The sequence below is a fragment of the Phalacrocorax carbo genome, chromosome 7 (genome assembly GCF_963921805.1).
Source record: "Phalacrocorax carbo chromosome 7, bPhaCar2.1, whole genome shotgun sequence".
In the NCBI taxonomy this organism is placed as follows: domain Eukaryota; kingdom Metazoa; phylum Chordata; class Aves; order Suliformes; family Phalacrocoracidae; genus Phalacrocorax; species Phalacrocorax carbo.
In genome coordinates, this window is record NC_087519.1 from 31191008 (window position 1) to 31204037 (window position 13030).

General features: G+C 38.8%; 1 protein-coding gene across 1 annotated transcript in view; it reads right to left on the bottom strand.

Annotated features, from left to right (window-relative positions):
* Positions 1-6706: 6706 nt before the first annotated feature.
* The window catches only part of LOC104051954 (vesicle-associated membrane protein 2), a 49578-nt gene continuing 43254 nt past the window's right edge, over positions 6707-13030 (bottom strand). Inside the window, exons 4-5 of the mRNA XM_064457324.1 lie at positions 12680-12731; positions 6707-10517 (exon numbers count right to left, since the gene is read on the bottom strand). Of these exons, the coding sequence (XP_064313394.1) occupies positions 10501-10517; positions 12680-12731 (69 nt within the window). The 3' untranslated portion in view covers positions 6707-10500. The remainder of the gene's footprint in view (positions 10518-12679; positions 12732-13030) is intronic.

Below are 13030 nucleotides of genomic sequence, written 5' to 3' on the forward strand. Positions count from 1 at the left end.
AAACAGTCCTTCCTTTTGCTCCCTGAACTTCCATGAATTATGCAAATCTGCTATCTGAACAGCATGCAAAAATATTTTAGATTTTTTCATATAATCTTACTGATTCTACCATATCTGCCTTCATCTCTCCATTACATTACATGTAATTTCATTTTCAATTGGTTTTATAATTTGCTAGAATTCTTTGTAAGCTCAGAAGTCAGAAATTGGGACATTTTTTTCAACAAAACTGAGCTAAATGTGCAACCCAACTGTAAGAGTGCTAATGGAGTATTAGCCCATTGTGGTCTCTTAATTATTAGTATAGGTCTCTTTTTGGCTTCGATCAGTTTTGCATGTTCTTCAACGTGATATTTATATGCACCAGTCAATCTAATTCACCCTCTCACTCAGTCCTTATTTGGTGTTTCATGTATACCAGAATATGCACCATATGAAATCAATGATTGCTTTTATCCAGCTCCTCATTATAAACTCAAAGTGCCCCCCATTTATTGCCAGGTATGCTAATAGTTACCAAGGAAAAATCTATAGTTTTACTAATAAAGCACTGTCATACAAGAAGGCATCTTGACGTTACCTGGTTTCGGCGTGTTTGGGTGGGGAGAGATGATACTGTGCCCTTTATACGTGCCGAGTTGATTTGCAACAAAATTAGAACTGCTGAATAACACCCCATATGCATGAAGGTGCAGAGCTACCCAGGAGTTACAGTGATGCTTATGTATTTTTAAAAATAGGTGTAGGCACTAGGAGATGGAGAAAAGTAGCTTCCAAATCTTGTCCCTTCAAAGAGCTTAATTACTCACTAGGAATAATGATGGCAACAGTTACCGTGCCCCCATTAAGCCATCACACTGGTGGCCAGCATCAGCTGTTTCAAGTTAAGGCAGAAGATGAATCTGCAAGGGAGCCTGTATCCCTCTCACAGAGAATCCTTCTTTCTTCATTTAAAAAATGTGTCCAAAGTACATCAAATTTGTGAACTAACAGTATCTTGTGGCAATGAGTTCCCTGAGTTAACTGTGCCCTATTAAAAGGAAAACATGTTACCATTAAGGAAGTTAAGAATAGGTCAAATGCACTAAATGCATTCTGCCATCTGCTCCTCTTCACAATTCATTGTCTCCCCTCCCCCTTTTTGTAGATTTCATTATTGTTCATACAACAGAAGTGGTTTTTTTTCTTCTCCATTAACTGAATATATAAAAACTCAGTGTGAATTAGAAAAATCTTCATTTCCATAATTCTTTAGCACTTAACAGAGAGAGGGAGTGAAAGCTGAAGCTGCTTAGCTTTCCTTAAACTGTGTGTATTGGGAGCAGAAATGATACAAAAAGCAACTTCTTAAAACAAGATTTATTGGCACAAACATACATGTTACAAATGTCTACAATATTCTTGGAAAATATGTTCACCACTTCAAAAAAAATCACTGTCCACAGAAAAGTACAGTAATATCAAACTTTTTAAGTCATTGCAATTTTAGCATCAAAATGCATGCATTCATCATTTATACATGGAATTCCACTGACCTCCAGGTAAAGCACTTTAAGAAATTTCCTGGTCTCCACAACATTATTTTTCCTCCCCAGGTAGCTCTAGTAAGATGCAAATAGAATGTTTTCTGTAGAGGCACAACTCACAATTTCTTGCTCAGTACAGCTGAGTCTGTGAGGTGAGAGATGCTGTTCTCAGCACAGGCTTTCAGACCCTTTCTGAGTGTGCTGCTACATAGCTTAACACTACTGTGTGGCCTTTAAAAGGATGCAATTAAAGATTTGGTCTGGAGTTTAGTTTTTAAAAGGGCAACTGAAAACTTATTTCTGGTTATTCATACTAAAGGGAGCAAAGCTTGAAGAATTAAAAGGAAAGAGGTAGAAGAAATGTTTCTGTTTTGCATTGCCATTCCAGCAGCATTTGAAAGACAGGTAGCATTGCTAAGGTGACTTCGAGAAGAAATAGTAATCTTGGTAAATCCTCTTCTTTCTTTGGTGCCAGTCTAGTAACTTAGTAGCCAATCAAGGTTTTGTCACTGACCTCATCAGTACAGAACTAGACTTTACCAGATGTCCTGAATCTGATCCTATGCCTGTTCTCAGCTTCACTGTCAGAGGAGCAGACTTCACATACACAGAGGGGAGAGAACACACTGATGTCCTCAATGTGATCATATCTTGCTTAGTCCAATGTAAACAAGGAAGAAAGAGTTCTTGACGGCAGTGGAAGCTCTCTGAAGAATGGGGTTTGCACTTACTCTGACTAGATCTGAACCTGACTCTAATCAGATCACTGCACAAAAAAAGGCAAAAGCATAAACCACATACATTATGAAGGTGCACACTGCACTTCTATCAACGTTGGTAGGGCAGAGAATATAATCAATGGCAGAATTCACTGTGGAACCACCACCCTTGGAGATTTTCAAAATTCATCAAGACAAGCCCTGTGCGACGTGATCCAACCTCAAAGGTGGCCCTGCCTAGAGCAGGAGATTGGACTAGAAAAACCCCAGGGGGTCGTTTCCAACCTAATTTTTCTATCATTCAAAGGAAAGGCTTTTCCTCTCCTGAATTAGAACATGGCACAGATTCCATATCAGGCCTGGATTTAGTAAGGAGAAATGAGGGGTTTTGTTGTCTTAAACAGAGTGGAAATTCTTTATATACTTAAGCATATGTTGAAGTCACTTCCAGAACAAGGCATGCTTTGCTCTTCACTCTGGGCCAGAGAGTGTGAAATACTCGACCCTCTGTCCGTTTTAAGTCTACAGTGCTGAACTGATTAGATATCTCTTCCAGAGACTGCTTTTCTGTGTTAAGACTCAAGCATAAGTCAGTAAGGAAAATACTAATTAGCTGGCTACAAACTCATTTCCTGCAATGACTAAAACAAGTTTATAACAAGAGTTCATATATTGCCACTAAGATAACCTTTTATGCTGCAAAACAAACTAAAGGTTGTTCACAATAGATGCTGTCTATGTTTCATCTCTTTCATACTGGGAAAGAGAACATACCACCCAAATAGCAAATGCTTGTCTATGTATATAAGCACTTCTTTCAGGAAGGGGGAGGGAAAGAAAATAGTTATCAAATAAAAATTAACCTCTGCAACAGTTGGCGTTTCCCCCTCAAAATGTATTTTTGCAACAGATAAAGGATGTTTTTAAGCCCTGCTCCTGAGTAGGAGGTACTAATTTCTAATCTTTCAGTGGTGCTGATACACATAATGTGACTAATATTTTACCACGTATGTGGTCGGGGGAGGGAGAACTTTTCATTTACAAGACAAAGTAATGATGTTTTCATGACAAGCAGTGGGCTATCAGTAACATTTTATTGTGCAGACCTGTGAGTGTGTCTTAGCTACATTAGCATTTTAATTTATTTCCAGCCTAGGGAAAAGGCAAATGGAACATAGATTGAACTTAGCATTCTAATGAGAAAAAAATATTCTTTCATCAATAAATAGGCTTTGGAAGCTAATTGATTGACTATTTGTGTAGCTGCTAATCACTTAAATAATAGATAAATAATGTAAATAATAAGTAATGGTTAAACTGTATGCCCATGACCTTCACTATACATTTCTGCTTTTATTCAGAATCTTTTCTCTCTTTAAGTTTCATGAAAGGCTGAACTTGCATTATTTATTACGCTGTAGCTTGCTAGCAGCACAATAGCCACACTGACCACTGAAATTTCAGGTCCAGCCAACGCTACCATGACTAATGGAGAAATTGTTGCAACCTTTCAGGTCAATACTATAAATACTAATAGCTGTACTTCTGAAAACAATTATGCATTGTGCATCTGAATTTGTAGCTCCATTATATGCATTATCTCAAACATTGATCTTACAAAGAAAGCAGCAGCTGCCATTATTTACTCTTACTTCAAACAAACATGTAGCTTATCGGGGGAGAAACTAATTTCAAATGATAGATTAAAATAGTAAGACCTCTTAATTCTTTTAAACTCTTTTCATTACAAAAGCTCAGACCACCACCACGAGTTCACATATACATGACAGGAATGTAATGGATTCAGCAAAGTGATCTTCCATCCTCTCCTTAGACTATTTATTGGTGGAAAATTATAGCTACTAGACAGGAACAAGGGTAAGCAAAATAACCATGCTGTGTCAAAAAGGTTTCATTACTGGCAGACTGAAGTGCTATGCAACAAAGTGGGCATTAAGTATGTATCTTTACTGCACTAAGCACCCTGGAGACCTTATTTGACTGAAATCCTTGGCCACTTCTGCAGCTGACAACAGCAGCATGTCTTTGGATGGTATACGCCAAATGGCACTCTGCAAAAAATATTAGATCATCCTTCCTGCATATATCTCCTGCATTTTCAAGAAAAAAGTGAAAGGAAGTAAATGCAACTACTATTTGTCATAGTTCATTTTGAGTAGTAGTCCATATGCTCTTCAATAGACTAGCACTGCTTAGTTTTAACATACAAAAGGTGCTCTTGGGTATAGCCACTTACAAAAAGGAGTTTACTGAATGTTGGCTATATTTCACTTAAACCATTTCCCAATTTACTATCTTGTCATTACCACAATATCCTGATTTGCCATTTCCTGTCTTTTCCATCAAATTTGCTGAAATCACTGTTGCAAGAAAAGTTAAATACCTTGCAATAAAATTCCAGTGTTACAGTTAAAGTAGTGTAGCAAAAATGCTGTTGTCTAGCAGTCAGCCTTCTTTTGTGTCACATAATTTTGAATTGAATGAACATCCAGGAGCCATATTCTGCCTCTAGTGTTCTTGTCCCATCAGTGGAGGCTGGTTTGAGGACAGCAGGGCATTATGGGGAAGAGGTTCTGCTCCACTTAGGCCTGCCTCAGCTCTGATTGAGGTCAACAATAACAATATGGCAGAAGGCAGGGCATGAACTCAGAGGGCCGCAGAACAACCCTAGCTTCAATATGCTAGGTTCCAAATACACTACACTCCAAAAACGCAAAGGCTTTCTAAGAGAACAAAGAGACACTTGAAGAATAATGGAGAAGCCAGACACTGTGAGACACTTTTTTCATAGTTATCTTTGTGGTTCTCTATGATATTTTCTCTTTGAGAACAAGTACTTTGCCCTTTCAAACTCATAGCACATGGCTTCTTTGGTTGACTAGAGTGTTACGTATGAACCACGAGGCTGTATTCATATTTTAAACCAGTACAGGTTATAATTCTTGCTTTGGAGAGTTAGCAGATGTGATACAGTCATAACAGAATGAGGTTACTGCAGAAATGACTCATTGTTGAATAATCAAGTGTTTACTCCATCAAAACTCCATGTAACTGGACTGCCACAGTTTTTCTGCTTTATTGTAAGATGTAGCTTTTAAATGTCAGTGCATCAGGAAGAAGGGTAAACTCCTTGGATGACTCAGATCTCTTTTTATGCATGTGTTTAAAGGCAGACAGTCTTCTGGTTCTCAGTGGAGAAAAGCTATTGAGCACATCAATGGAGACATATATTAATGGAATAAGGAAGGGAAATTAGCTGAAGAGGAAAACAAAATCTTTTCTTGAAGTGGAATAGAGAAGTGTTTCTGAAGGAGACCACACGAAGAAAGAACAATTGATGTGAGGTTCTGGTTTGATTGTTTCATGCATCCCAATCTAATGTTCCTCCTGAGAATAATGTCACTATCTGAGAAATCTTCAGCCAATCATTTCTCTAGATACAATTAATTTTTTTCAAACTACATTCTTTGGCCATTTTTGATTTTGCTTTTAAAGAAGGTAATTTGAGAGTGCGTGTGCTTTCTCTTGCCTGACGAAACGCATGCTCAGATGTATCTCATCTAGCAAGAGGGACCTCAATCAGGTGAGAGGAAGAACTGGCTAGAAGGGCATCTCACCCTTCTGACTATGCAGGGGGCCCCAAAGGTTACAATCTGTTATGGGTCTAAAGTTCAGGTCAGGACATGAATCCAGACGAAAGAGACTTTGGTCTCTTTGAGGCCTTTTCCAGTACTCACTGTGTACATTGGGAGTGAGCCCAGTGCCATATATGGCTATTGGTTTAGCCCTCTTCCCTGTTTAAAGGGCAGGGTTGAGATCTAAATTCTGGATCACAGCCAAGTGCTCTCTAGTTTCTTTGTGAAGGTCTAGCACCAATGAGTGTGATCAAGGTGCTATCATAAAAAACCAATAGATTATACATACTCCCATTGGGTGGATGACCTCCCATGGAATAGAGGAAAACTCACTCTGTAAAAGCATGAAAAAGAGTTGAGTAACATCTGAGCTTCTAAAAGTTCATGAAGTCTGAGTCTCCCATGGTAGATGCACTCCTGAGAAGCAGACATCACCATTTTACAAGTATATTCTAACACGCATGTCAATCCTGAACTTGTTCTTAAGAGCTGAAATCCATTGTATTTGGACAAGAAGTAGCTCAGCTGTTCATAAAGTTGAAGTTATGTGAAGCCCTGTCAGTCAGAGGAGCAGTGCCAGAAATGAGACACAGAAGCATGAGAATTTCAAAAGGTCTTGCTACCCAGACAAAACCACAGCAGATTGTAGCTGTTCTAATTAATTCCTTGAACAGTTAATACTGTCCTGTTCTTCTGTTGTTGTGAGTATTTAAGTCACTTATTGCACATCATTATTTAAAAAGAAAAAAGCCAAGTATTTTACTTGCCTGAACTGTTGCCAGGACTAACCTCATGCAGATTCCAATAGAATTAAAGTGCCAAATTAAAAAAAATCAGTCTGACTACATTTCTAAATCACTTCTTGTTTTACAGACCCTAAGCTACATTCAGAATCTTTATCTGATTCTCCCCTCCTCCTTCTAATAATATTGGATTATGTTGGACTATGTTGGATTGACTGTGCTGTTACATAATGTTGTCAAGTGAGAATCAGGTCAAGTGCCCCGTTAGGGCTTCCATGCTACTTCCTCCTACAAGTTCCGTGTACCAATTTTTTTAGGTTAAAGCCACATTTATGTTATTGCAAGGTGAGCTAAATTGGAAGGAAGAAGGCATAATGACCAAGCAGGACCTTACTAGCCTCTGGATAGTGGATGCAAATAACACTTCTTGAACCTCAGAAGCTGATGTGCACTCATTGGCAAGCCTAACAGCAGCTGTGGTACAAACACAGACGAGCTCCTAACCACCGCATTTCAGCTCTGCTGTTTCTGAATGGTATATCATGCTAGCATCCTAGCTGTACAGCTATAGCCCAGAAATAAGAGGAAACACTTCTTATAAGGATGGAATATGCAAGTCTCAAACAATGTCTAACTCTGGCTAACAACATCAAAATCCTTGCTTCCAGCCAGAGAATTCTTCAGTTCTGTCCCCAAGATGGCAGTCAGAAAGCAATCAGCCTTGCAGTCCCCTGAGGGTCTGCTGGGGAGTGGGTAAAAGCAAGCCCTTTTGTGCCTTTTTACCAGCCCAGGATGAAAGCCTAGGCAGTAGTTAGTGGTGAAAAGTAGTAGTTGAAATTCTAATCAGTGCTGACTAAACAAGAACGAGTTAACCTGGGAAATCTACTGTTACAAGTAGGCAGTTCTAACTTCATGGGCATTTTAAATGTAGAGATAATGAATAGAAAGCAATTGATCCTGGCTTCAACACAAATAAGATCTCCAACTGTGTGTATATAGATTGTTCTTTGTACCAGTCTACGTATACATGACGGTGTTGCACAATCTATGACCCTGAACAGACCTATCTTACCATATTCTCCTTGCAGAAGAATTAATCCTCTGCAGGAGCAGTTCAACTCTGGGTCTTTGCATCAGGGAAGGACATAATTGTTCATGCTTCCTGGACTGGATTAGAAATGTTACGTGGCTTATCTTACTGACTGCAACCAACCAGCACAGCACAACTAGCAAACACTGAGCATTCAAGCACACTATACGGAAACAACTTAAAAGAGTTAAACACATTAATTTAGCATATTTCATTAGCACACAGGAGGAAATGTCTCTCCAGAAACATTTTACAACCCACCATAGGCTAGGTTTCTTGACTAAACTCTTCCTTGCAAATTCTCACTAACATTTAGCAGTTATCCCCATTAGTTACTGTTTTGAGGGAGGATGAGTACACATTTCACAACCAGCAGTTTCTCTTCTCCACTCTCCCCTAAAGCTCCCGCTTTGATTTTTAACTTGCTTGAGATATGCCAGCTAGGAGGATGTGAGCTTTGCATCCTTATAGCAGTTTCATTACAGTTTCATTTGGAAATGCTGCATCTTTGTAGCTAGAGGATTCAAATCTGATGTATATTTGCAGCTCTATCAGTTGTCAGTTCAGATTCTCACAGGAAAAGGCATAATCTACGTTAAGGTTCTGTATCAGCATATAACCTTGCTGATCGTACCATCTCCAGTGAAAGCTATCTTCATCTCGTGAGTCCTTTCAGCATTCCTGTAGAGAAGCCCTGCAAGGATCAAGCTAAACATTGGTACAGGTAGCAGGGTCTCACTCTTAGGAAATAATTATTTCACATCACCTAGCCAAATATCTCAGTAGTTTGAAAAGGGTCCTGAAGTTGGACGGCTTATTGCTTTTCCAGCAAAGTTCAATTATACATAGCATTCAGTTGTGCCACCTCATGGATTCAGGCCTGTCATGACAACAGAGTTTTCTGTCTGGGCCACAAGGATTTCAGTATTGATTATATACTCACTCAGCTGAAGGACTGAGGTGAACAGGGCATACCAGGAAGTCCAGTAGCACATTAGTAACTTTGAAAGTTAAGTTTCATTAACACTATGGCCACTTGCTACTTAATGATATGAAACAGTACATGTGAATATGAAGTAATAAATATATAGGGAAAAAAAGCAACTGGAACCTTTCAACTGATCATTGCTTATTCTCTCTGCAAAAGTCTACTTAAGCACAATTTGTATATACATCCACTGGAACAAACTGGTCTGGGTGTCTTTTTAATATAAGACCATGTCAAGAGAGATGCTCCACAGTGGGAATATTTACACTACTGTTATCACCATTTCTATGCCCTAATTAAATTGCAGACAAAAAAACCCAAACAATTCTTTTTTTTAGAATTCTACAAATTCTTCTTAGAAATTCTGGAGGAGTTATCCTAAAAAGACCCTTTCAGAATTTCCTGGCTCAAAATTTGATAATTCATTTTTAGTTTGGTTAACTATGATTAAACTATTCAGTCTTGGAGAAAGGAATTCAATGTTTGGGAGAAACCCTATAACAATAGCATACAAGAACTTTCTCTCAAATCATAATGTATCATTTCTTTTATTCAAATGTTAGTTTAAACTAATTGAGTATGAAAAATATCTCAGCTGAGCACTTTACAAAGATGACACTATAGTTTATGAACTATACACACACAAATTAAATTAAATTTTTAAAAAAGCTTATTAACACCACACTTTGGGACAGTGTTTCTCTGCCTTCCTCTTCTCCAGGAAAGCTTTGCTAGGCACCCTTCCCCTTCTCAGCCTCTCCCCACTGTTGCCTCTATTTACTTATACCTTCCTCCTGATTTTTGAGTGGTCCTCACAGTGGCGACCATTTCTGCAAAATGGTGCAGAGGTAGCTTCCTACCTGTGATCAGAAGCCACATACATCACCAGAGTTATTAATGTGCTTTGTGTTAGGGCCGTAAGTATTAGGGATTGGCATTCAAGAGAGTCCCATGAAGTCTGACAGTGCCTTGAGTTTTTAGCAAGAGTCTGTATCTTGGTCATTTATGATGACTGAATTACCATTTTTGCATTTCACTGGGATTTTTCAAGACTGTGCTAGTGAATGCTTTTTTGATTGTCATACTGTTTTCTTTCTGGCTTTCCTATTGAAGCCATCCTCATTGTACAGAACACCCCATAAGGAAAAATTTAAATCCATAAGAGATGATAATCCAGTTCCTATTTATTTTCTGCAGCTAATGTTTTTAGAGTTGGATACTACGACTAATCTCAAAAAATCTGTGTTTGGTTGGCTAAGTTGAAATAAGATGTCTTACATGAATACTTGTAGGTGACACTCTCTTCAATAGTAGTAGCAGATACTCACTACCTCAAAAAGTTATATCTGATAGTGGAATTTGCCATCCAACTTTAGGTGCTCAGATTGAGAATTTTGGCCCTAATGTTTGCTGCAACCTTCCATTTGGGTCCAGTCCACCTGACAGTGTCCCTTCAAGCAGAAGCTGCCCCATAGCTGCATTCTCTGATTTTGAGATGTTTAGGATGCTTTTCATATACTACAGTTTCTGAAGGTCAGTGCGTACACATTTTAAGACACAGTGATAAGACAGTGTATGGAACTACTTGGCAGTATTTAGCTGGTACAGTTTCTTGTGGAAACAACAGAATTCCAAAACACACCACACTGAATGCTTATGGGTTATTACAAGCAAAAATCCCAAGACACCGGGAATTAAAAAGCGGAGTTCAACAAAGGAACACTGATATCGTTGTTTGACATGAACATAGTTGTGCCAAGTCTTCCTCCTTTGCTTTTTCAAGTAGAGAAGTAAACTGGGAAAGGAAGCAGAAGGGAAAAAAAATACATAAACCAACAGTTATTACTGAGTTACTCTTGCACTTCATCTCACAGAAGCGTGTGCTGTCAGAGGATGGCAAACACCTTTAGCACACCTTTGCTGAAAGAGCACGACATACCTTGCACACGGTATGCCTTCCTGGCTGAAACAGGGCTGCTCCCCCCATGTCAAAAGGAATTCAGAGGGGGAACTGGACTGGAAAGCAGGGGAGACTGTGGCTTGAAAGATAGAAAGGGCAAGGACTGATGGTGATGTTAGCCACCATCTCCAGCTCCAGCAACACCTGCAGTCCCACATGTTGTAACTCTTCCTTCAGCAGGGAGCCAGGAGCTTTTCCACAGCCCCACTACTGGGTTGGTAGGTATCACCACCCATGGTAGCTTGTTGCTGTGAGGAACTACCCAGTTTATCTGCATTCATGCCCAGCCCTGCATGGAGGGTATGATCTTGTTCCCATTCAAATCAGTGACTGGAGAAGCCATGCAGGCCTTGTCTGTGGCAGCACTTGGACACTTGATATCAACAGGATTTAAACACATACTTTGAGAGCTACTGTAAATAAACACATCATTGAGTTCAATATACAGCATCCTTCCTGAAGCTGCAACCTTTAGGCACTATTACAGAAGGATCAAATAGACTGAAAAAATAGTTCAAGATCCAGAGCTTAAATATATTTAAATCTCACCAAACTTGCACTAGATCTCACTATGGTGGGCCATGACGTGGGTCAGATGATGTGACACTCAAGTTTGTGATTAAATACCCTAAACCCAACCTAAGCCAGGCCAAACCTGCTATTTCTGTTTCTAAATTTACCAGGACAGGCATCCAACATTTAAAACCAGGAGAGAAACAATGTTATTACTTAGATATATAATTTCAGGCTTAACTTCTAAGGAGAAGTTATGAGCTATCTTGTCTGCTCTTTACTTTCTTGTTAAGATACACATAATGCTCAATGATGCACATATACACAGCAATCAGTTCAATGGCTGCACATCTGTCTTCCCAGGTTGCTGCACTAGACTGCAGAATGAAAGCTTATCTTGCTGTTGAAGCCAGTTGCCTTGAGTACCCAGTTAATATAGCTAGTTAATATCTAGCCATTTCCCATTCTTGCTGTATCAGCATTATAAAACCATAGAATTATTCTGGGTCACTCTGGTGCCAGCATTCACAAGACTAATAAACTGCCACATCTCGCAATCCATTTAGTCATGTTTACAGGTGATTCTGTAAGCCCTCTTTACAGAAGCAACAGAGGAAAATAGAAACATGCTGAATACAAGGTGTGTAATTTGAGAGCTGGGAATCAATTCACAGCCACAGTCTAGCCTCCTAGTGAATCTCTTCTGGGTTAGTAGCTGGATTGTCTAACTCAAGAAATCTCCCTTTTAGGAGTTAATGACATATTACAGTTATGTCACATAACAGCTGTTGACAACACACAAGTTACATAAATAAAATGTTCAATTCCTGTCATTACAAGATCCCTGGCTCCCAACCAGCATGAGTGCAATTATTCTTTCATACACTATCTTTCCTAAAACAAATGTGTGGAATGAGATGTTCTTTTGAGACAAGAAATCAGTAAGACTTTGGGCCATCTTTTAACAATATTTAGATATTCAAGATGCAAAGGACTTTTCAGAACAACGAACATTTCAAATTCCAGCTGATATGGTGAGAACTAGGCACCTACATGCTTTTAGAAACTTCATCAGGTGCCATTTGCCTATGGGCCCTCACCCTCTTTTTAAAGGCATGAGGTAATTCAAGCATTACTGTTCTCACTAGAAAACACCAGGACTGTGGCACCGGTTGTAATGCAAGGAAGATATCTGAGACTGCATAAAAATGTATTTCAACATGAGAAGGGAGAGTCTTTAATCCTAGGGAAAGTTATGTGACACGCTAATGTACAATACATTAAATGTCAACAAATTCTACCTGTAAAAGTGTGCAGAGAGTTTGCAGCAATTCTCACTATAACAGCGTGCCACTAGAAGGGGAATTTCACAAATTAATCAGTTTATTTTATAACCATTTTTTGTTTTTTTTTTTAATATATCAGTACTTCACAAGTCACAGAGCTACTAAGATCATAAACAAAAGCAAAAATGAATTACTCACTTATAATTATAATGAGAATGACTGCGCATACTACACCAAGGATGATCATCATCTGTAAAAAGAAAGTTATGAGAAAAAAGGAGAAAGTCAGGTTTTCACATGAAAGATATTAACCCCTCAGTTTTTTTGCTTTTACTTAGTGGCTTATTCCTTGCACTGTCAATTCTTACGAAGACTCACTGCAAAAGACTTGTTATGGCCCCAAATTTAATGTCAATTTTAGGAACAACTGACGACCAGCAATGGACATAGCCTCTTGTCAAAGCTAGCAAGTTCTTGCCCATCAGCTAAGATACAGTGACCAACCTTATCCATTTCCAGCAGTAAAGTAAAGAAAAAGTAAACTTTCAA